Genomic DNA, 25572 nt, shown 5'->3' on the forward strand with positions numbered 1-25572 from the left:
TTTGGTTTAAGTGTTTTTGCCTCTTCATTGTATTTGAGCTGAGAACGTCCTGCTTAGGAAATGTAACAGAAAATTCAGAGCAGCAAAAATGTTTTCCATTGCAGTCTGTTAGTTTGGCATGAGAAGTCACAAACAGGAAAGAGCTGTTCTTTAAATAAATGTATGTAATCTGGGTGGGACATAACTGAAAAGCAGGAAGCTTTTTCTATTGAGAACATTGTATTAAATATGGATCTAGGCCAAAATTAGTATTATAAGTAGTAGATCCGAAGTGCATGTTAGTTGAGACTGACTTTTGCTTCGTTCATAGCACATCACTCTCCCAGTTGAATTAGCCTGGCATGTACAATAAACCTTTTTGTACTCCCTTTTGTTGCAGATGTGGTGATTAAATGATTTGCACTGCTTAAAGGATTTTTTCCCGACATCGTGGCAGAGCCAGCCAAGAAATCCCCTTTGCTCCTGCCTGCCGCTGGGGAGGTTCCCCTTCGGGGCCCCTTCGGACAACTAATTTAGTCGTGCCCAATTTGAGGAGGATGACAGACGCCCATTGATAGGAAAGATCTGTTTTTTGGACGACAGGGGTACCGGTCTGGGGGACGTCTGCATCGGCCAGATAAGGTAGGACAAAAGGGCGATTGTCGAATCCTTGTGTATTGATCCACAACTGTTACAAACGGAGATGTGTATTTAGTTAATCCTGGCAGACCTTTGTTTAGGAATCGTCAGCGAGGAAGAGAGAGAGAATTAAATGTGTTTTGTTGATCCTGACAGACCTTTTGTTGAGGAATCGTCAGAGAAATAGAGGTTAATTTAGTTAAACTTGGCAGACTGTTTTTGTTTCACTTTGGGAATTATTAGAGAAATAGGAATTATCTAAGAGGTTTATCCTGACAGTTTGAATTAGGAAAATGTTAGAGAAAGAGGAAAAGTTGACATTTTGTATTTATATGTCATGTGAGTTGTTTTTCTAAATATATATGTATATATAAATATAATGTAGATTTGTGATTGTTATATCATGTGTAATAGATTATGAGTTCTCTTGCATTATCAGAGGTACCAACTGTATTTTTAGTGTGAGCTAGGACAGTAGCCTTTAAGAATAGTAAAAGTTTTTGGGTAGATTAAAAGGAAAATTGTGAGGTCATGCCTTTCTTTAAGAAATCTTCTAAGGGGAGGCAGGGAGACAAAGGGACTCCTTTAGGCCAATATTATTTCTACATTTCCAGGAGACTCTGACAGAATAAAAAGACATTGTGAGGAATGGGCAGAAGGTACAGAGACTTCCCTGGTTCCATGGCCCCCAGATGGCTCTTTTGATAATACAGTGATAGCCCATGTAATATCATATATTTTAGGAGCATATAAAGGAGATAAGAGAACAAAAAGATTAGAATCATTGGACATGTGGAAGATATTCAGTCAGGATTCCCATGTTGAAGCCACAGCACCACCCCAACATATTCTGAGATAATTAAAGGGCCCTTATGCCGTCAGGGTATGTATCAATCATTGTCAGTGGAAGATAAGGAATCCACTACCTCAATAGACTCAGTGGACACTGATGTTCCAGCTTTAGGCTATAAAGATCCGATATGAATTCCTTTGACTGACATAAAAAAAGTTACACCAAAGGTTGATGACTTATTAAAAATGGGGGAGGTTGATTTTGCTCAAACAATTAATAAAGACCCTCTTAAACCTGAAAAAGTATATGAGGGAACAGTGTCCTTAACAGGAGACATTTCAGTAAAATTAAGACAAGACAACAATGGAAAATTGCTGGAACAAAAGTCAAAAGCTATATTAGAATGGGCTTGCAAGATTCCTCAAAACTCAAGTAAGGGAAATGGATATTATACTAGCACCCCACAGGTGAAGTTTGATTTAGGGGCACGATCAAAAATATATCAAGAAGAGGATAAGGGTTATCGTGCCATGACCACCACTGTAAAGGGAATACAGAATACAATTAAGAGATTAAGCGTTATTGCTGATGACTGTTCAAATATATGTAATTCCATATAATTTAAACCAGATGCAAAGCCAGTTGTAAGGGACATAGGATATGATCTAGAAATCAATAATGTGACAGGAGAGGATGAGAAAGATGAGGAAGAAATAAACTCAGTGGAGAGTGAAACTAGAAGAGTTCTTGACCGGAAACGCATGGAATTGTGGCAAGAGGCTGAGAACAGAAATGCTGAAATAAATAGAAGAAGATTTGAGGAACAAAGTGCTTTTAGAGAACAATTAAAAGGAGAGCAGGTGTTTCCCAGTAGTACAACAAGGTCTGGGCGTCCATTTCGCGCAGAGGGTATGATAGAGTTAGGACAAAGTTCCCCTCCAGCTGAAGTAAGATCCCTTCATGTACGAAATATGCAGGGAATGACAAGTTTTATACAGAGAAAAGAAAGGAAAGGAAACCGTGACTTGACACCCAATGAAATAGTAGCAAAGGGAGAAAATAGTTGGTATAATGTTGTCCCATTTACTAATAACCTTGCAGGATGGAAAGCAGGCGTGGTGCCACAGTTGAAAGTGTGGCCACGAGCAGGATCCTTTGACCCTGAATTGATAAATATGGCTGATTAATGTATTTTTCAGGGTTATGGGGATCCAGAGTGGGATTATGATTACATGCAACAAAGTCTGTGTGTGTGGAAGAAATATGCTTTAAGGTCTGACACACCTTATGAGAGACATGGTGACAGGAATACCGCTGTAATGCAGATGCCACTGGTGTATAAGATACAGGGAGCACAGCCTGTCTATGTTCCATGGCAACACATGGATAAAGAAAATCTAAAAAAAGGCCTGCCTCCATTACATGAAGGAGCAGGGAAATGGATAAAAGCATTTGAAAATGCAACAGCTGGGACACCTTTAGCTCTTGGGGATGTAAAGAGCCTTTTGAGCTCCATAGTAGGGGATGAGGTGGATAGTATAATGAGAAGTGCAGGGATACAAGGAGCAACTATTACTAAAGGAAAACATGATGGGTCTACTTTTGGAGTTGTGGGCTCTAGAGTGTGGACTGAATTAAGGAATAGGTACCCAGACCGACCAGATATTGGTGCATTGATAACAAACTATGTCTCCAGGACAGTCCTGTGCAGATTACATAACAATGAGGAAGAAAAAGTGGGAAGCAGATGTAGGACCTGTAGACATGGGAGGTAGTTGCAGATTATTCCACAATGTTTTAAAACAGGGGCTACCAGGAGATATACAAGACCATTTACATCAGGTTGTGGCTTTAGATGTAAAACCCTGGGCAGAAATACAAGCACATATTATACATTTTTGTAGAAAAAAGGAAGAAAAGGAAAGGAGGAATAAAGACCAAAGTGATAGAGCCCAAGCTAAAATGGTGACACAAAAGATACAGAAACATGAGAAGGAAAAGACAGGAAAAGAAATGACTGTGCAGGTTCCTGTTGCAAACACGGAGCAAGGAAGGGGTCAAAGAGAGGGGAGACAGATGCAAGGAAGAAGACATTTTAAATGCCATTACTGCGGTAATATTGGACATTTTATTGCTGAATGTCGCTTTAAGAAGAGTGATGAAGCGCAGTGATAGGAATAGGGAGAGGAAGGGGGAAGACAAAATGTGAACATGTCAGGGCCAGCGCCTCAATATGGTCCTTATCAGTATGCCCCCTATCCTCAACAACAAATAACTCCACTACCACAGGTTTATATGCCACAACAGCAATTTGCTAATGTACCTATTCAAGGGGCACCAGCACCTGTTGTGCAGGCAGGAGGCTGGCATCAGGTGCAGACTACTGCACTGGTGAGCACAGGGAGTCAAGGATAAGGGGGGGTGATTGTTCAAGGAGTAAACCCCTTTTATCATACAGCCTGATGGGACGCACCAGGGAATCCCAATAGTACTGTGGTAGCTGGGACTATAGACCCAGAGGAAGAACCAATGGTAGAAATGATTATAATGGGAAGGAGGTATGCTTTTTTGGTTGATACAGGGGCAACAAAATCTTGCCTCTCAGAAGGAAATGTTCCATTATCCTCTGCCACCATGGATACGCAGGGCTTCTCTGGTGAAGTACAGCGCATTCCATACACAGCACGTGTGCCCATAGAGGTGACAAGAGTGCGAACGCAGGAGCCTTTCCTTTATTCTCCAAATTCACCAGCAAATTTATTAGGAAGGGATATCATGTCTAAATTAAACATGACAATAAGATTTTCCTCTGATGGGTCCATGACATGTGAAATACAAGGGCAAGCGAAATGTGGGATACATTTACTAAGAATACCAGAGGAAAATGTGGTTGGAAGGGCAGAGCCAGTGCATTATAAATTGCTAGCGGATGCAGCGCTTACGGTTCTGAAGACAGAGGAAATACTTTAAGGGAGATGGGTGGAATTACCACCAAGATTAATTTTTAGGAGACAAGCTGGTGGTGATGAACTAGGACAGGTGAATACCCTTTATCTTAAGTGCATGGAAATATTCAGAAGGTGGTGCGCTCTGGTGGCATCAGATAATGATGGAGGAATTTGGAAGGTCCTGATTTTTCTTATGCCTGGTCTGAGACCGCGGGAAATTTCTGATTCGGAAGTCTTTTCAGACGATCCCACCAGGACTGAGATAGTTTATACACACACTGCACCCTTGTTAGTACGTGTTTACCGTGCACAGACCACGTACCAGTTGTGCCATCCCCCTCCAATGATATTGAAGCACTTGCAGCAGTCCCACCTTGTCTCTGGACATCAGCTCCAGATGAGGTAGGTCTGATACTATCTGCAGAACCATTTAAGATAAAGTTGAAGCCAGGTGCACAATTGCCACGTGTAAAACAGTATCCACTGTCTAAAGAAGCAAAAGAAGGTATTAGAGGGACAATACAAAGACTGAAGGATCAGGGAGTCCTATATTCCTGTCCATCACCTTGTAACACAGCAATTTATCCTATGAAAAAATCTACAGGTAATACTTGGAGGATGGTTCAGGATTTCGTCCCCTTAATGCCATAGTATTAGCAGAGAATCCCATTGTGCCAGACCCATCTGTGATATTGACTAATATACCAAGTAACAGCAAATGGTTTTCTGTGGCGGATTTAAAGAATGCTTTTTTTAGCATACCTTTACATCCTGACAGTCATTATTTGACAGTCTTCAGTTTTGATGGTGAACAAATCCAGTACTCTAGACTCCCACAAGGCTATTGTGAGTCTCCATCTGTGTTTAATAGAGTATTGAGAGATGATTTGTTAAATTTCCAGTCAGACAGTACAGTTTTGCAATATGTAGATGATTTATTAATATGCAGTAAAACAGAATCTGAATGTGTTCTGGACACTGTCAATCACCTAACGCTACTTGCTACCAAGGGATACAAAGTGGACAGGAAAAAATTGCAGTTTGTGCAAAAAGAAGTGCTGTATTTGGGCCAAGTGTTGTCCGCAGATGGTAAAAAGATAGCAGGTTCTAGAATACAAACTATACGTGATCAGCCTCAGCCCAAGACAATAAAAGACATGCAGAAATTTCTAGGCCTTTGTAATTTTGTACGTCAGTGGGTATTTGATTATGCTACCATCATACAACCACTATTATATGCAATGAAGCAAGCTAAAACTGACAACACAGGCATACAGTGGAGTGATGACAGTATAAGTGCATTTCAGACATTGAAAGAAGCAATTGCTTCAGCCCCAGTGCTAGCAAATCCAGACTATACAAAGAGATTTTTTCTGTTTTTTGCTGCCACAGAGGATTCCATGATATCAGTCCTTACTCAAAAATACCCAATGGGTCATAAACCTGTCGCCTATTTTAGTGGACTATTAGATCCAATAATGAAAGGTCACTTTCCTTGTGAGCGAGCGCTTGCAGCAGCAGCTTTTGCAGTAGAAAAGAGTAGTACTATTACAGCAGGATGCGCTGTAGCATTGTATGTTGAGCACTCTCCATTTGCTGTGCTGCAGAAAAGTAAAAGTACACTGACCACTCAAAGAGCAACAGGTTATGAAGTAATACTGTCAAACCCTTCTACCTGCATTGAGCGAGTACACTCAGTCAATCCTGCAACTTTTTTAGTGCACCCACTAGAACCCACTGATCATGACTATAGTGCAACATTGGAGGAGGACGATCACCTGGCACATGAGGACCCCTTGTCTGATGGCCGACAATTGTTTATTGATGGTTCCTCATGGATAGACCAGGAGACAGGTAAAAGACATACAGGTGCAGCTGTTGTTGAGGCTATTGGTATACCTACTGATTATACCTTGCACACATTGCACCTCTTACCCTTGCCGTCCCAAGACTTGGCCCAAGTGGCTGAATTAGAAGCATTGATAACGGCCCTACAGGCTTGTCAGGGTCAGCCAGTAACAATATACACTGATTCAGGATATGTAGCGTCCACAGTTCACTCAGGGCTGAAGAGATGGGAAAGGCGAGGATTTCTTAAATCTGATGGGACACCAGTAGCGCAACAACATCTTTTAGCTGACCTTATTGCTGCATTACAAATACCATGTCAAGTAGCAGTGGTTAAGTGGCAGGCACATACAAAGGGAACAGATTTGGTGTCTAAGGGAAATGAAGCTGCTGATACAGCAGCAAAGGAAGCTAGTTTATATGCAATGAAAACATGCAGTATGCACACTTTAGATGCAGATGATGAGGTTGAGATACAACACTATGAGAATATTTCTACAGAGGCATTATTAGACATTCAAAATGCAGCGCCACAACATGAGAAAGAGCTCTGGAAATCAAGGGGGGGGGGGGGGGGGGGAGTGACTGGACTTCCAGATCTTCTTTATAGATCAGCAACTTCAGGTAAAGTTATAATGCCTCAGTCATTACTTATAACAGCCTTTCGACAACTTCATTTACCAACACACAATTCTAAAAGAGTAATGATGGATAAATTAAATAAAAACTGGTTTCCCCCTAATCTAGGACCATTAGTTGATGTATTTCTAGCTTCATGTCATGTGTGTTATCAGTACTCTAATAAAAGGTCACCAAAAATGCCTTCATCCTCCATTCCAAGACCAATAGGTACTTTCATAGAGTTACACACAGTTTTGTAGATATGATTAAAAAATGTAATGGATATAGGTATTTGTTAGTAGTGGTGTGTCCATTTTCGCGATGGATTGAAGCAGGACCCTGCTCCAGGTGTGATGATGACCAGGCAGCCAAATTCCTGCTGAGAGAGGTCATACCTAGGTGGGGGGGTTCCGGCGGCGATACGCAGGGATAATGGAAAACACTTTGCCAACACAGTATTTCAGCAAATTACTACACTATTAGGAGTGGAACACCAGTTTACCTCAGTTTACCACCCAGAGAGTAATGGAATTGTTGAGAGGATGAATGGCTTATTGAAAAGCAAAGTGTCAAAAATTTGTGAGACACTGTAAAAGAATTGGCTTTACTGCCTTCCCCTTGCTCTGTATGCATTGAGAAATGCCCCTTCAAAAGATCATCATTTGACCCCTCACCAAGTCGTAACAGGTAGGCATTCTAATTTTTCTTTTAAACAAAATCAAATGATTCGTTCTGATACCAAGTCTGCATCAGAAAGTGTTTGGCAAGAAATGAATGCATACATGTCTGCCATAACAAAAGCTCTACAGGTCTATTCTAAACAGGTTCAGCTGCAACAGGCCAACAGTACTGCACCACCCCTGCCCTTGTCTACAGGCATCGGCATCGGTTCCTGGGTCTTCGTGCGCAACTTTGTTAGAACATGGAAGGATCCCAAGTTTCTAGGCCTCTACCAAGTAACACAGAGCACGCCAACAGCAGTAAAAGTGGAGGGGATGCGGAACTGGGTGCAGGTAACGGACATTATTCAATTTTTGGCCTCACTCCCACAAGGAGTGGAGGAGGCAATGGTCCAAGAACAAATTATACAATGAAGAGACAGTTAAATGATATTTTTCATAGTATAATAATGAGTTCAGTGGTTATGATTATTACTCTGATAATTTGCTATTGTATTGTGTAATGTAGATGCAGAAGATCCCACCCATAGGGAAGAAGTATTACGCTTTCGTAGAGCTGTTTTCAATGAAACAGATATACATCCTCTGCATGATTCTCTACTTGATAATTTGTGGTACAAAAGCATGCATGATATAGGTACCAATACACAAATGTATGTTCTCTTATTCCCCATGCCATAGAAACACCACCTTTAGTGTAGCCTAAAGAAGTTAATATGACTAAGTGTGTATTGCATCTTTTCTTGTGTAGGATAAAAGCACAGTTACAGCCAACACATGTTAGTCCTATGACAGCCAGAATTAATACAACCAGATTTGATACAACCCCTCAAATTTTGACAGATAAAACAGAGATAATGAAAGATATTCAGAAGGAAAGGAGCAGGGCAGAAATATAGTTATGCAAATTGGGAGGAAGCCGTATTGGAATGAGGTATTCTAGGGAGATCTAATCCACCATCCACCTGTAATAATTATTCTGCCAAACTACTGCCCCCAGATTGCTCAGCCAGGCCAGTATTATGTATTGAAGCATCAGTATTTGCCAATAATAAATGGTTTACTGGAGATAGGTTTTCATGTAGGGCCATATATTTATGGAATGGCACAGAAACAAAACATCATTTGAGATTTGATGATATAAAAGCATCATGTCAGCAAGTATGGGATGAAAACATACAGAGATGTACATGGACTGGAACTAAACGTTATCCTAAACTGACTGAAACTAATGAGATTTTCTCTTTGCTTTCAGAGAAATGTGATTGTTAAAGTGGGACGGAATCTCAATTGCAGTTCAACTATTTACAATGCCGATATGCAGGGCAGTACCTCCAGCCTTATGGATTTTTACTGGCAGTGTGGAGCTCAAATATACACTCAATTACCCCCCGATTGGAGCGGAATCTGCTCTCTGGTGACTTTGCATACTCCATCTATGGTAATACCAGCAAAAGAAATACACAATTTGCATTCCATGAGTAAAGCATCAACTCTGCTGCATCATCACAGAAGAAAAAGGATGGCTGAGTACTTTGGAACTTCAGTGTGGCAGGATGTGCCCAAAGAGTATACGTTGTTCAGTGATGCCCAAACATTTTTTGGAAGTCTGATACCTTTGTTTCAAGCAAAAGCAACTGCTCGCTGGGTTCAGATCACCCGCTGGGAGCTGATGAAAGCCATAAATGCTACTGAAGATGGCTTTAATGCAATTAAAGAAGAGCTTTGTTCGATCAGACTTATGGTGATGGAAAACAGATATGATTTGGACTTAATGACAGCAATCGAAGGAGGAGTATGTAAAAAACGTAATTCAGTATGCTGTACTTTCATACCGGCGAATGATGAAGATGAAGGAAATCTAACTCAGGCCATATTGACTTTGCATAATTTGCATGCACAGATGAAGAAAGAGGGGGGTGCTCCAGATGAGTGGTTCACTGGCTGGTTTGATTGGGTGCCGTCCTTGATGTCGGGGTTGTCTAAGGCCTTGTTGCCTATAATAGTTCTGTTGCTGTGCCTAGTATTTCAGGTTGTCTTAGCATGTTGCAAGAGGGTTACAGCTAAAGTGGGAGGTATGTTCCCTATAAGGAGAAATAAAGAGATGCAAAATATAGAATTGAAAGAAATGTACAGGGGTAGTGAAGAAGTAGTCGAAGAATCGACTAGAGAGGGGAATGAAAGGAATCAAAACCCTAATTTAGATTTAGGACCTAATTATTCAGTTTTATCTGTGACGTGCCCACACACTGTGACATATTATGTAAAGACAGAAAAACAGTATAATGCTGTTTAAACATGCATGTTAAAGTTGCACAATTGTATCTGGAAATAACCTACAGCCTGCTTTAAAAAAAAGGTCTCAATGCGGTTTGGTTTAAGTGTTTTTTCCTCTTCATTGTATTCGAGCTGAGAACGTCCTGCTGTCTAACAGGAAATTCAGAGCAGAAAGAATGTTTTCCATTGTAGTTTGTTAGTTTGGCATGAGAAGTCACAAACAGGAAAGAGCTGTTCTTTAAATAAATGTATGTAATCTGGGTGGGACATAACGGAAAAGCAGGAAGCTTTTTCTATTGTGAACATTGTATTAAATATGGATCTAGGCCAAAATTAGTATTATAAGAAGTAGATCCGAAGTGTATGTTAGTTGAGACTGACTTGTGCTTCACTCATAGCACATCACTCTCCCAGCTGAATTAGCCTGGTACGTACAATAAACCTTTTTGAACTCCCTTTTGTTGCAGATGTGGTGATTAAATGATTTGCACTGCTTAAAGGATTTTTTCCCAACACTGGCAAACCATATTCAAGGACGTACGCGGGGATCGTTCTCGGCTCACCTCTGCGTACGTGCAACATCATGGGCATCCCCTCAAAATCAAGCATTGCGATGCGCGATACAACATTCCTCCCCAAAAGTAGTCCAACAAATATAAGCAACAATTTCTTAAAAGGCAAAAACAGTCCTACCATCCAGGTGGACACTGGAAACATGCAGAATGCTGCACACAAACAGATGACAGTTCAGCAGTGATAGACTCTTAGTCTGCTTAATGGATCAGGGTTTGTTCTCAGTCTGTATTGAGTACGACTTTCTCGGTCTTCACTGTTCTCTTCAGTGACCACTGGAGACTCCGACGACTCATGCCTGACGTCTGTGGATCGGGTAGATAACTACACCCTCCGCTCCCAGCATCTCAAGATCACCTTTTGACCATTCGTCCCAGAATCGGTCACGGGAACCTTCATCCAGCGTGTCATTCTCCTGGCGAGGACATCCATGATACTTCTTGAACACTGACACATTCCTGGTGAGCAGTTGCAAACCTTTGACTGTGATTTGCGTGCCACGAATTTTGACAATGCACCAAGGGTCCTTATTGAATGGCAGCCGGAATTTGCTGCCGTGGTGCCGGTCTTGGACCAGCACTAGGTTTCCTTCTTTAAGTCTAGACAATTCCGTTCTGCGCCTCTTTCTGGCTTACTCATTAGTCCTTTTTCTCTGACAGTCCATTGCTGTTTCATTCACTTCCACTGGGACCCTTCGTGGGTGATGGGGAATGGAATCACTCACAACTCGCCCCATAGATATGTGTTCTGGAGCCCGACCGGTGGTGGTATGAGGGGTCTGCCGGTAATCCCGAAGGAAGAAATTGATAGACTGTTTCACAGAATCCCGATTGGCCTCTGCTATGCAGATTACCTTGTTCAATGTTCTCATGAAGCACTCTGCGTCTCCATTTGCTTAGGGCCATTTAGGGTTTATCTTCTTGTGCACAATCCCAAGAGACGTCGGGTACAATGTGAATTCCTGCCCCTGAAATGATGGACCATTGTCCGTCTTAATTTCTTTAATTAGACCATGAGTGGCCATCACTTTTTCCAGCTTTGGAATTACTTCCCCTGTGCTCAGAGAGGATTGGACCTCTACCTCCGGATACTTCGAGTAATTGTCTATTACCACCATGGAATGTCTCCCATCCGGTAGACTCCCAGAGTCCATACTTGCGCTCAGCCATGGGCCTTTAGGTCGCCTTTCTGGCACAACAGGTGCTGGGGGATTCAGTTCGCCTGTCACTTGGCACCATGGACAGGATCTCACCACCTCTTCCACTTTGTCATCCATCAGAGGGAATCAGACTTTCGTTCTGTGCCGGCCTTTGGTTTTCACTATTCCCTGGTGCCCGGCATGGGCTAAGCCAACCACTCAATCCACTAGCGTTGACGGGATCATCAACCGGTGACCTCTCAGCAGGCATCCACTTGGATCTGCGCTGAGTTCATTCCTCAGTTGGTATACGCTCTCTATCACCTTCCTGGCCACAGGAGTGAAGGTTGCCCCTTGACTTCTGAGAGAAGGCCATTTGTTAGTTTTCACTGCTTCCAACGTTTTTTGTAAGCATTCATCCTGTCCAGTTGCTTGGCACAGCTCTCCTAGCTATATGGGCAACGGGCGTGACCTGTCCACTACATACCGAACGTATTCTTCAGTCTCCTCGGCATCCTCCATCTCTTTGAGGGTAGCTTCTCAGGGCTGACAAGACAAATAGTCTGCGGGATTGCTGGTCCCAGGGTAATATTCAATTTAGCAATTGTATTCCTGTAACTGTAGCATCCATTTTCAATGCGAGGTGGAGGTTTGGTTGCAGTTCCGGTGAACAGAGGAACCAGAGGTTTATGGTCAGTGGTGACCAGAAATGGTTTTCCGTACACAAATAAATGGAAGTGCCGGCACCCCCAATGTACTGCGATGGCTTCTTTTTCAATTTGGGAATATCTTTGTTCGGTAGCAGTCAGTGGTCTGTTTGCGAAAGCCAATGGGGCCCACTCATCTTCATACGTTGGCCATTGTAAGAGAACAGCACCGAGACCTTTTGGTCCAGCATCAACTGCAACTTGTGTCTGCTGCCTGGGCACAAAGTACCTTAGTGTAGTGGTGCTTGACAGTGCGTCTTTGGTTGCTTGGAAGGCAGTCTCCTACTCCTCGCCCCATACCCATGGAACAGACAGCTCTCTCAGATATGGTCAACGAGGATAAGTCCTTGATAAACCTACCGCAGTAGTTGACCATCCCCAAGAAGCAGCGCATCCCTGTCACATTGGTGGGAGCTGGGGCCTCTTTGATGTCCCTTACTTTTTCGGGGTCAGGAGCTACTCCTTCAGCTGAGAATATGTATCCAAAGAACTGCAGCCTCTGTTGAAGGAACTCAATTTGATCTCTATGGAGCATGAGGCCAGAGTCTTGCATCCTATGTAGCACCTGTCATAGCCAGCTGTTGTGCTCCTGTACAGACTTGGCGTGAACCAGAATGTCATCACTGACGTTAACTGTTCCTGAGAGGTCAGCCAGAAGTTCTTTGATGGTATTTTGAAATACCTCCATTGCGCTCGATATTCCAAAACTTAACCTCTTATACGTCTCAATCCGACATGCGTGGAAAATGTTGTGATGTATCAGGACTGTTCGTCTAGAACGAGTTGATGGTATCCTGCCCGAAGGTCAAGTTTTGAGAACCAGCAGGCTCCACTTATATCCTCTATCATGTCATCGATTGTCAGAGTCAGATGCCTTTCCCTTTTGATTGCAGTATTAGGGATCCGCATGTCTACGCAGATTCTCACCTCCCATGGTTGCATGGGCTTCCTTGCCACCATGATTGATGATACCCACGGGGTCGGCCCTTTCACTTTCTCAATAATTCCTGCATCTTCAAGTTTGCGTAGTTCCTTTTCAACCAGGGGTCTCAAGTGGAATGCGACTCGCCTGGGTCGCAGAGCCACTGGCTGTACAGAGGGATCAATGTGCAGGTGTATCTGCTTGTCCCGTAGACACCCAATACCTTTGAATACTTTTGGGAATTCTTCTACTATTTGACTCACCCCTTCTCGGTGTATTCCGAAGGCAAATGTGACTATACCCAGGGCCTCTGCGGACTTGCACCCGAGAAACATTCCATGTCCCTCCTCCTTTATGTAGATCAGCGCCTCCACTTCCTGTTCTTCGTAGGATAGTGTTGTACTGTACTTTCCCCTAATGGCTAGGGGCTTGGATTGTCCGTCTGCAAAGACTTTTATCTTGGCAGGTGTCAGTGGTGGAGGAGGTGCCATTTCTTGGTATGCTTCTCGGGACATGAAGTTTATGTTTGCCCCAGTATCTACAATCGCCGTCGATGGACATCCTCTGACCAAAACCTGGCATTGTGGCAATCGACTCAATGCTGACCCTAGGGTGAACACTGAGTGCACTGTGTGTTCTTCTCAGTCATCATTGTCCATATCACTGCCTTGACCCAGTGACTCCGGGATCATGTTCACTTGGGATCGCATCGTTCGTCCTCTACTGGATCAACATACTTTCATGAACTGATTCATTTTACCACATGCCGTGCACTTCTTTCCCCTCGCTGGACACACGGATGTGTAATGTGAGGGTCCTCCACAGTATCCACATGAGCGTGTTCTTGGGCCTCATGGTAACCTTGTTGGCACTGGCACGGTATTCGGAATGACAGCGTTCACTGGCTCAGTCTTAATGGGAGCCTACAGCGTTGCTTCCATATGTGCAGCCTTTGCCTTTGAGAGTTCTTTTGTTCGGCTCATGGTAAGTATCTCTGCCAGCGATTTTCCTGATTCTTCCAGAATGGTCCACGTCATTTTGTAGGTGTGTGCTTGTGTGGTGTGCGTACTAAGAATATGACATGGGTTGCCACGTCATAGGCTCTATTTTGCTGCTGTTGTAATTTTATCTGCCCTCCACAGCATCGATGATGCTGTGTAGTGTGGCGAAATACCATTGGCAAAGCAAATAGGACACAATGGCGGGACCTACTGGCTTTGCCAGGGCTTGTTTTTCTTCCCGATCCAACTTTGTTCATATTTTTCCGGTTTAAATTGTTTTCCTTGGTTGTGAGATGAATACCTGAATGCTGCTACAACTTTCACTGTATTGCGTGCCACTTTAACTTCTTTATGTAAGTGAAAATTATTTCGTACAAACATTTTCAATTAATATACTGTTTAAAAAATATGCCCTGGTACCATCAATGCCACAAAGCATTCAGTGACAGCCTTTGCTATCAACAACAGTCACATTATTCGTGTTCACTAGATAAAGAGCATACAGATACAAAGGAAACTAAAGCAAATAACCTACCTCAGACTAATGGCGTGCCAAGCTACAACTGTAAAAATCTGAAATATTTTGCTGGAAGAAGATTAAATAGATAATAGAGTGTAGTTGAAACAACCCTTTAGCGGATACCGGAAGTGAGCCAGGGTCGTTAAGAGTGCTCACCTGGTTACTAGTCCCCAGTGGCAGAGAGCTCATTAGAACAGAACGTGATTTGTTACATCCCATCCCATTGATTCCTGCTGAAGGCCACCTGGGACCAATGCTGCCAATTAATTCCATAGCGTTTTGCTACACAAATTCTGTCAAGAAATCCACGTTTATTCATTAATACTTGTTGGGTTTTATCTGATAACGCAAGAAAACTTTACACAAGTAAACATGCAGTAATACGTTAAATTAAAATACAAGAATTAATGTCTGTCTAATTAGTTGCTTACCATTAGTCATATTAGGATATTATGTTATAGTTTTATGGGAGGATGTCTTCTTAATTGTATCGAAGAAATTCTGCTTTTAAAATATGTAAAAGTAAGAATATGAAACAGGATGCACAAAGCCCCAGCGTGTGTGTTTGCACAGCGACTGGTTGGTGACTCTGGGCATATTTTCCATTGTAACAGATGTACTGATCGAAGTGGTTCAAAAAGGTGGATTCTCTCACCATTAATATTAATGAGGGAAGACTCTGCTTATGAATCCCAGTGAGAAGGCTCGGAATGCAGTGTCTGATGCCTAGAAACCTCCACCACTGCTTTCCAAATAAAAAAAATACAAATGTTCTTTTTTTTTATATCACATCTAGTCCCCTTTAAATTGGCATGAATTGCAGGACATTGGGCGAAGCCTTCAGTGGGCCCATTGGTTGGCTCTCCATTCCCAGCAGCCTACATTCACAAAGTGGAGACTGCCCCTTACAGACAGCTTCCATTGTGCAAATTCCCACACCCATTTGGTAGCCCTTGGACACCCACCCACCCCGACGGACCACGCCCGGAACCTCAGCATCATCCTTGACTCCTCCCTCACCTTGACCCGCCAGATCAACATCGTCGCCTCCACCTGCTTCAACTCCCTCCGCATCCTCCGCAAGACTTTCAAGTGGATCCCCACCGAATACAGAAAGACCATCACCCACGAACTCATAACCAGCAGATTGGACTACGGCAATGCCCTCTACGCCGGAATCAACAAAACCCTGCTACACAAGCTCCAAACCATACAGGACACTGCAGCCAGACTCGTCCTCGGAACCCCAAGACCCAGCACCTATGAGACATCCACTGGCTCCCCATCGTGAAGAGAGTAACCTTCAAGCTACTCACCCACGCCTACAAATCCCTCCACAACATGGGACAAAAATACCTGACAAAAGAGTCTCCTTCCACATACCCAAAAGGAACCTCCGTTCCGCCGACCTCGCCCTGGCAGAGACCCCACGCATCCGCAGAATCAGAGCAGGCGAAAGAGCCTTCTCCTACATCGCAGCAAAGACCTGGAACGGGCTCCAGTCAACATCAGACGCTCCCCCACTCTGCACACCTTCAGGAAGTGCCTCAAGACCTGGCTCTTCGACTGATCTGGAGCTGCACCCCTCCCCCCCCCAGCGCCTTAAGACCCTCACGGGTGAGTAGCACGCCCCTAATTGATTAAATTGATTTGCAAGTTGCGGTATCTAATCAATGTTGCGCAACTGCATTTGAAGCAGCACACCATTGTAGCAATTAATTGTGAATCCTTAGGAAGAATGGGCTCCTATTTAATGCCCTTCCGAGACATCTTTCTCTTTGCAAATAAAGTCCACCCTCTTCTGGGTAGCCATGTCCAGTCAAAGGTTTGTGCAGCTGCAAACCATCCATCGCTGATTTGTAGTTTGGAAGGAGAAGGGAGAGGGCCCTCTCCTCTTTCCAAATCTTAATGAGTCGCAAAAAGCAAACTGCTGATCGGAAAGCGATTTCCGCCTTGTAACATTCCTTTAGTACATCACAACTTGCCTTTTTGAAGTTGCACAACTTGTTATTTTATCAAAAAGGCTTATTAGATCAACCTACTTCTGATAGTTATGGATCGTGGATGTCTGGTATTCTGCCTGGTTTAACGTGCAACACAGAGGGTTCAACACAGCCCCTAAAGTGTCATTATCAAGGGTCCCTAACCAGCGTTCTGGCAGAGAAGATGCTTAGGTAGGAGCGGATACTTTACAATTTCATTTTCTGTTTATGTGTTTGCGTGAGTGGAACTCAAGTGGACTCTTGAGTGACGATCATGTGTGGCCGGGCCAGCTGCCTCCCACGCGAACTAGGCTGTAACAAAAAGACTGCTGCGAGAGAGAGAGTTTTACGTTGTTTGAGCGTGTTCACCTGCGTCAGTGGCTCTGCGTTGCCCGCTGACATCAGAGTCGGCAGAGCCCTAACGGTGCACAAAGGTGAGGCGGCGAAGCGGAGTGGCGCCTGAGCCTGTGGGAGTGCCAACGTGTAAGGAGTGGCGAGGAGGCCTACTCGGGGCCCGGGACCACAGGGTGGCGGCGGAAACGTTCCGAAGCCATTGGAGCCGTTACTCGGCTCAACCCAGGTGTGTGGTCTCGCCCTTGCCCGCTGGTTAATTCAATTTCTATTCACGAGCTGGTGCTCGTTGGCGAGCCGATTGAAAGGCTCGGATCCTGCCTTCGTTTCTTTCATTCTTTTTGTTTGTGCCAAAGCAGACACATTCAGTCGGAAGGACTGTATGCGTTACGGAGCCGTTTGAAAGGATCGTCTTTCATCTGTTGTGCTGATAAGAGTTTTCGCCAGCAGGGGGAAATATCTATCACTGCGCTGGAGCGCTTGCAAAGCTACCAAGAAGCCGGGCTTACCACGGAAGGTTTCTGTGCACGCAGACTCTGCGTGTGTTTCCCTAACATCATGATTTAGCCAGTCAACGTGTTTGACGAAGTCTGCACAAACTACTTGCCTTCCCTATCAAGAAGAACACACCCTCAGCTAAGTGCCTTTTATTTCTTGCTCTATGAGAATCTGTTTTGATTACCTGGCACAGTGGGAGAGTAATAAAAAGAAAAAATAAAGGGCTGAAATCATACGTATTGAGTATACTTCAGGGAGCAGGTGCGAATCGCAGTTATGGCGCCAAGAAAGGCAAAGCAGAAGGAAACACGCACAGGGTGATTGGATAATGCTGATGAGTCCGAAGCGTCTTTTTCTGCAGAAGGGCCCAAAGAGACCACCGGGAAGCCACGCGTTACAAATGATAAAAATGATAAAAAGGGAAAGAAAAAGACTACTAAGAAGGCTATTACTGAGAATACACTAATAAGTAGTGAGAATGATGGAGGTTTGGTGTCTAAATCGATAAAGGACTTTGTGGGGAAGCACTTTAAAAGAACACTAACCCCAGGTAAAAGCCAAACTCAAACCATAGTCCAAATCCATGAGTCTAACAAAGAAATACCAAGTGCTGAAGTAGAGGATGTCGTGGAGATTATGGATACCTCCTTTTCACAGAATGATTTAAGCCAAAGGATACCGCTCCCTGACCAAGACTGTCATCCTCCCCACGTATTTTCTCTTCGCCAAGAGCAGTGGATGAAGGCTTGGCAGGTTTGGGGCCCAGTGATGTGGGGGATTGTTCCTATTTGTTAAATTCTTCGGCAAGAACTATGTTGGACAAAAGCCTGGAGCAAGTCGGGTTCCAAAGTCCGAAACCTTTGCACTCCTTAAATGAAATATTACGGAATGGTACATTGGGTATGGACATTACAACTTCATCCTCAGCCTCGATGTAGGACATTATGCTAATGCTCCAAAAAATGTTGCAAGGCTTGCTGGAGGTTTCGGTGTTAAATAATACTCTATTAAATAATCACGAACTGCAGTTTTAAAAAATGATAGAAGAACTGCAGGGGATAAGGGGATTGATGCCTACAATGGTAAGAACTGTACAAGCTCCAGGGTTAGACGACCAAAGGGAAGAGAAAGTAGAGCCAGTAGTGGAAGGTGGTTCCCAGAGTAATGTCTACATCTCTAAGTGGCCTAGGTTGGTAAAGAGGCGGGGAGAGCTCTTGAGGCATCAGACCAAAAGGTACCCACGTAAAAGACCCTCTCATGTCCAGGGCAAGTTGAAGGCCCAAAAAAAAGAGAAGAGCAAAAAAATGCAGGACAAAACCAAAAGAAAATGCTCAGCAGAAAAATCAGATAAGAGAAAAAAGGGTAATTGGGAGACAACTAGACTCGGTAGGTGCTGTCACTGAAGTTGAAAGGGATAAGAAAAAGGTACCATGGTTAAACACGTATAACCCCTCGCCAAACAAATCCTGTAACAAGCGAGGAGGGAAGGTACAAATAAGAAGTGTAGATGTTGGAGGCAGTAGAGTTGACATGCGCCTAAGAACGACTACACAGGTGGGAAGAGGTGGCAGTGATCTAGAAACCCCAGATAAAATCAATAGTAATAAAATGTGGATTTACTTTAAACACAATGAACAGGGAACAGGAGGGAAAAAACAAAGAAAGTTAGGCCCGCTGAACCGTTCCCATCTCTTATTTTCATTCGCAAAATGCCCTTCTCTAAAAGAAATTGGGTCAAAGGATCTGAGACAGATAGGGTTTTGCTGTGATAATAATGGCTCAGAGTACACAAAGGTGCTAGTTTATTCAGGACTTGTTAAAGCGGCAATCCTGAAAGCAGGGAAAGAAATCCTAAAAGAGGGTATAAGGATAATTTCAGAAGAAGAAGTAGAGGTAGGTAAACAGCGTAAGGGAGGCTTCCTGAGATTTCATGCGGGTCTGGGGGAAAGGCAGGTGAGGTGGTTAACCGGGGGGTGGGGTGAGACGGCCAACATCACCATAGCTGTAGAAAACTCCAAACCCAGTAGGGAAGAGGAATGTAGGGATTGGGACAGTAGTATCTGTTCAAGGGGTATGAATGAATCAGGATGCCTCAGCGACATTGACTAGGTTACTGAGTTGCCGCATAGCCTGAAATTGATTTCATGGAACATAAACGGGTTGGGAGGAACATCAAAGGCGGATAGTTTAAACCAGCTCGCAAAGTGTGTTGATGTCATTTGCTTACAGGAGACTTGGCTATGCGGCAACACTCAGGTAGTAGAAGGGTTTGTTCATGTGTATAAACCAGCTAGTAAAAATACAAAATTTGGACGCCCCTCAGGGGGACTGTTGACCCTTGCTTCAACCAAGTTCGTAAAAGAGTCAAAATTAATCAGTTCATTATGCAAATGACTGTTGGTTTGTAATGTATGTTACAAAGGTATTGAAGGCAAGGACGTCCATCTCATCATTATAAATGTATATATTCAATGGGGGTCTCAAAAAGAATATAAGAGAGAATTAAGCCTCTTTAAAAAGGAGATAATTGATCTGACAGAAAAGTATGGGAGGAATACCCTGGTGTTAATGGGTGATTTTAACCATAAATTAAATTTTGAAAAGTTAGATCCTTGGTTTGAAGATATGATGAGTGCCGATAGCATTGGACCAGCAGTTTTTCCATTGTGTCTAGCCACCAGACAGGATGAAGCTCTTGGGAAGTTCCTGGGTTCAAAGGGCTTGATATGTTTAAATGGCAGGAAGGATACAGATCGGCCAGCCTCCCAGACCTTTAGAGTGGGAAATCAACAATGTCCTATAGACTATGGGCCATATGTAGGTAGGGTCACATTTACCGACTCATAAATACCGAATTTTACCAATTCGGTATTTATGAATCGGTAAATGTGATGTAGGTAATCAATCGGTAAAATGTACCGATTCGGAAAGGGTCGGTAATTTAGAATCGGTATTTACCGATTCGGTAATGGTAACTTGCTTCCCATTGATTCCTATGGACCAGGAGGCCCATAGGAATCAATGGGAAGCCAGTTACCATTACCGAATCGGTAAATACCGAATCGGTAATGGGGGAGGCAGTAGAATGGGTGGCAGGGTGTCACATTGACACCCTGTTGCACCCCTGATTCGTCCATGTGTGCACATGTAGCGCACATACATGCCCTAAGGGCATGTATGTCTGCCACATGGCACTTTGACATCAGCAAAATATTACGTTTTGCTAGGTATTCGGTATTTATCACCAAACTATATTTGGTGGTAAATACCGAATTCCAATTCCTACCCATCACTCATTTGAGTGTCACCTACATATCATTTCAGGATTCGGTATTTACCGAATCGGTAATTTTACCGATTCGGTAAAGTACCGAATCCTGAAATGTGCCCCCTACATCTCAAATGGCTAAATACCGGTCGGTAACGGGATATTTACCGAATTTCGGCCGTTACCGACCGGTATTTAGCTACCTACATATGGCCCTATATTTTTACCCTGGCATGGAACTATGCATTGGTAAAAAAAATCCATGGAATCAAGCTTAGGGATAGCGATCACAATGCATTATTCTGTGAAATTGTAGGTGAGTCATTAGGTAAATCTGAAAGGGTGCTTCCACAAAATGTGGAATATCCCAAGCGTATGACCACAAAATTGACGGAAGAGTATATTGAGAAATTAGCTTGCTTCCAACAAAATTTATCGAAGGAAAGGATTGAAGGGCAGCAGGTAGCATGGTATGAGGATGTAATAGCACAGGCGGTGCAATGTATAAGGGTGTACCTAAAAGATAAGAAACAGGGCAAGGTAAATACCCAAACCATGAAATGTAAGTCAAAGTGGTTTAATCTGGAATGTCAAAGCAAAAAAAGCGTGATACGGAAACTAGAGCGACGTCAGAGGATCAGTTATGATCCTGGGAATGTGGAACGGTTGTGTGGGTTGAAAAAAGAGTATAGATCCCTAATAAAGAGACAGAAAGGGATTTTCAAAGAAGAATGTTGGGCAAACCTCTTACAGACAATTGAAAATAAAAATATAAAAGGGTTTTGGAGGCTGATACAGGAGGCTGCAGGTAGAACTCCGGGTACTATGAGCAGTGTTGTGAAGGAGGCAGCATGGGGAAACTATTTAAGCAACCTTTACAATGCCAAAAGGCCCCCGGAAATCGAGAATAATCGATCAACCTGGATAAGGGGAGTAGAAGGTTTAATACCAGACTTCTCTGTAGAGAAAGTAAAAGATACCATCAAAAAATTGAACTTATCACATGCAGCTGGCCCAGATAACCTCCCTGCTATCTTAATTAAAACTCAGATAGACTGGTGGGCAGGTTTCTTTTCCCAGATGTTTGTGGCAATTCTGGTGTCAGGCAAATTCCCCAAGACCTGGAAAGGCGCAATAATTAGACCCTTGCACAAAAAAGGGGGAAAAAAGGACCCCAAGAACTATAGGTTAATTAACCTATTAGATATTGGGGTTAAGGTCTTTTCGAAAATAATCCTGGGCAAGTTGAAGGAATGGGTAGAGCAGCGGTCAATAGTTCCAATTGAGCAGGGTGGCTTTAAGGAGGGGCACTCAACTGTTGATCACTGTTTTGCACTGTGGGCGGTGGCGAGGAAGTCCATGGAGCAGCAGGGCAAATTGTTTTGCTGCTTCGTGGACTTTCGTGCAGCCTTTGACTTGGTGGATAGGGATTGTCTGTGGGAAGCATTAAGGAAGTATGAGGTGCCTGCTGATCTCTTGTTGGTAATTCAAGAACTGCATAGCCGTAACTGGGCACGTGTAATCAAAGATACTTCTGGCGGGCTCACAAGGGAAATTCCTATAAACAATGGGTTGAGGCAGGGCTGTGTATTGGCCCCGTTACTCTTTGTCATATTTTTAGCAGACTTGCCCCTTCTCCTGGGTACAGCTAGAGGTGCAAGCCCGAAAATAAATGGTAAGCATCTGCCCTGCCTGCTGTATGTTGATGACCTTGTAATAATGGACCAAACAGAGGTAGGGCTGCAGAGAAAGTTGAATGTATTTAACGAATACATCACTGCAAAGCGTCTTACAGTAAATATGGATAAAACAAAAATCTTGTGTTTTGGGAAGAAGAGTACGAAGTTTAGCTGGTACTTGGGCCAAACCAAGTTAGATACTGTAAATGAATATAAATACCTCGGAATATGGTTTACAAGGTCTTTGAAGTGGGATATCCATCTGGAAGCACAGAAACTAAAAGCACATCTTGCGGTATGTGGGTTGAAAAGATTTGACTATAGCTATGGCGATATGTCACATAAACCTCTATTGACCGCCTTTAGGGCTATGGTTCCGCCACAATTCCAATATGGGGCAGAGGTTCTATGCATTGATGGGAAAAGCTCATGGGACAAAGAGGAGGGTAAATGTCTAAAATCCCTGCTGTCCCTTCCAGGATCGGCGATGATTCAGGCAATTAGATTGGAATTGGACTTACCTTCATGGAATGTCCAGGTCCAGTCAAGATTGCTTAGATTCTGGAACCGCCTGGGTATGGGGGAAGTCACTAAGGTATCACAATGGTGTATGAAGGAAATTCAATCCAGTGAGTTAAAGTGGGCGAAGGCAACAAGAAGGAAACTCCTGACCATTTGTGATTACCTAATGGTGGACATTGACCCCATGACACTCCAAATTAATGTGATAAAGAATGTGCTTAAAGTGCAGGGTAAGGTAAGCTCGAGGGCAATAGATCTAAAGTATTTGAGAGAAAAACACTCTGTAAAGTTTATGAGCGCTGGATGGGAGAAAGACTCCAGCTTTCCATACATGGATTTGCTACCTAACCGTTGGCAAAGGAAAGAAGTCTTTAAGTTAAGAACAGGAATCAATCCGTTATTTATAAATAGCGGAATAAAATCTGCCCTTTCACATCCGGATGGTAAATGCGTGTGTAAAATAGCAATGAAGTGTGATATTTTGCACCTTTTCTTGGATTGTTATCAGTTTTTAAATCTACGTAAAGTGTTTCTTCGCCCGATATTTTTCAAATATGATGTCAATGAGCGCTCGCAAGCACGTGATCTTTTAGTGGAAATGGAAAATCTTGACATTGCGATAGCCATTGGGAAATTTATGCAGGGGGTTTATAAATTTATAAACTGAGTAGAGACCCATGAAAAGGCCAAAGCTTTTTAATTCTAATGAATTTTGGTTTTAATTGTGTAAATGCAGTTTTATGACAGTAGAATTTTTATAGTAAATGGAAAGAATTTGTGTTATGACGATTTTAAATGATAAAATATGTATTGTGGTTTATAGATCAATTGGTCTAAATAAACTTTATTTTTGACTTGACTTAACTTGAGTGGAACTGTGATGTTGAAGGGAATACATGGACTAATCCATGTGGAAGTGTGTGCCCATCATGCAGTGGGTATGGACTACATCTTCCAGCTTCATGATAGACGTAGCACTCTAGATGGCGAGTCTGCAGTTCAGTGGAAAGAGTTTCACACATGCACATACACACACAGCACAAGTCCTAAAAAAAGGAAGTGGGGGGACTAACCAAGTTAGGCACTATGCACGTGGCATCATGGTGTGCGACATCACAGTGTGTGACATCATGGCACGTCAAATTGCACATGGCATCACAGGAAGTGACATCACAAGAAGTGACTTCAGATCTTAAGACTGCAAACATATGTTAATCAGGTCTATCATGAGTACATTACAATATTTAACAAATGAGATTTTGCATTAGGGTTGAGCCAAAAAAGTAACACAACCTAGACACAAAACCTGGGCCTCAACTTATACATTTATTTTTTCAAACTCTGTCACAAAGAAATTAGCAACAAGGAGAAACGTGGAAGTAAATCTGTTCTGCTTAATTAGTTTCAAAGTCTGCATTTTAATATATCTTATGGGGTTAAGGCACCTACTGCAGAGATTTTTTTCAGTCCCAGTTTTGAATTAAAATAGCATAGACAGTTAATATGTCTCCTGCAAAGCATATTATGCAACAGGCGCGTGCGCACACACACACGCACACACACTTTTGTCTCCACACTAAAGTACTTGTGTTTACCTAAACAGCTGTGCCTTCTTCCGTCGTCTATTTCTACTGTGGAAGAAAAACATAGGGGCATATTAGCAAGGGCTGGCGATATAACATTGCTGATAGGACCACAGGGTCCTATCAGCAATGTTATCGCTGTTTTCAATGGAACATCACTGGAAAACCAGCGATGTTCCATTGAAAACACCGCTATCGCTGAAATATTATCGCCATAGCGCTATGCGTTGTAAATATAGCGTTATCATGGCGATAATATTCAGCGATAGCCGGCGATAATATTTCTATCGCTATGTACGGCCAGCGATAATTATCGCTGGCCGTTGATAATATCTTTGGGGTTAATCATCAGCACTGCTGGGATCCACCAATCAAGATACAAGGCCTACCCATTATGGCAGCATTAGAATTACCTTTTGTACTTTTGTCTGGGGCCTCGCATAAATAGGTACCGGTAAATCCATCTTTGTTGATTTTTGTCCAGTTGTTTTGAAGTAACAGCAGTTCTTGTCTGCGATGAAGCAGTCAACCACTGCACATTACCCTTCTTTACTGACACCGACTCAGGCCGCCCCATAGCTGCTGACAACACACAGTTCCAGGGCAGACACCCCTAAATAGATGAAGCAGTAGTACAAAATAGTGAAGGTAGGTTGTGGGGAGCTTGGTTGACCCTGGACGTGAACTGTGGGGGAAATAGGAGGAAAAATAACTCAAAAATGAGGGTGTGTTAATGCAGCAGAGACACGTTTAGTTTCTGAACAGGGCAATCTCAACCCTCAGCCCAGGCTGCTCTGGGACATGTTCAGGGCCCTTTCACGAGTCAGGAATGTATTTACGGATTACTGTTTTGGTCAAAGTGCAGGATGAAAATGTTTGTTGTGCTCTGACCTGGGTTGGGAATAAGAGCCCCACAAAGGAGCAGCCTGAATTCCTCAAAGGATTGTGTATGTGAGCAAAGAAACATTTATTGTAGACTAAGTTATGAAATGTGCTGGAAGTAGTGCCATAAAAACGTGAGTTAATCATCCACTTTTACTGTC

General features: G+C 43.2%; 1 protein-coding gene across 2 annotated transcripts; it reads left to right on the forward strand.

The window, feature by feature from the left end:
- The first annotated feature begins 399 nt into the window (after positions 1 to 399).
- Positions 400 to 10118, forward strand: LOC146858021 (syncytin-2-like). 2 transcript variants are annotated; one of them, XM_085648792.1, is made up of 3 exons: positions 400 to 621; positions 7638 to 7841; positions 8764 to 10118. In XM_085648792.1, the coding sequence occupies exons 2-3, from the start codon at positions 7824 to 7826 to the stop codon at positions 9802 to 9804; spliced, it is 1059 nt and encodes a 352-aa protein (XP_085504918.1). In that variant the 5' UTR covers positions 400 to 621; positions 7638 to 7823; the 3' UTR covers positions 9805 to 10118. The 2 variants fall into 2 exon arrangements, with proteins under 2 accessions (XP_085504918.1, XP_085504919.1); XM_085648793.1 differs by having other exon boundaries at positions 7653 to 7841.
- The last annotated feature ends 15454 nt before the right edge of the window (positions 10119 to 25572 follow it).

The sequence above is a fragment of the Triturus cristatus genome, chromosome 3_2 (genome assembly GCF_964204655.1).
Source record: "Triturus cristatus chromosome 3_2, aTriCri1.1, whole genome shotgun sequence".
In the NCBI taxonomy this organism is placed as follows: Eukaryota; Metazoa; Chordata; class Amphibia; order Caudata; family Salamandridae; genus Triturus; species Triturus cristatus.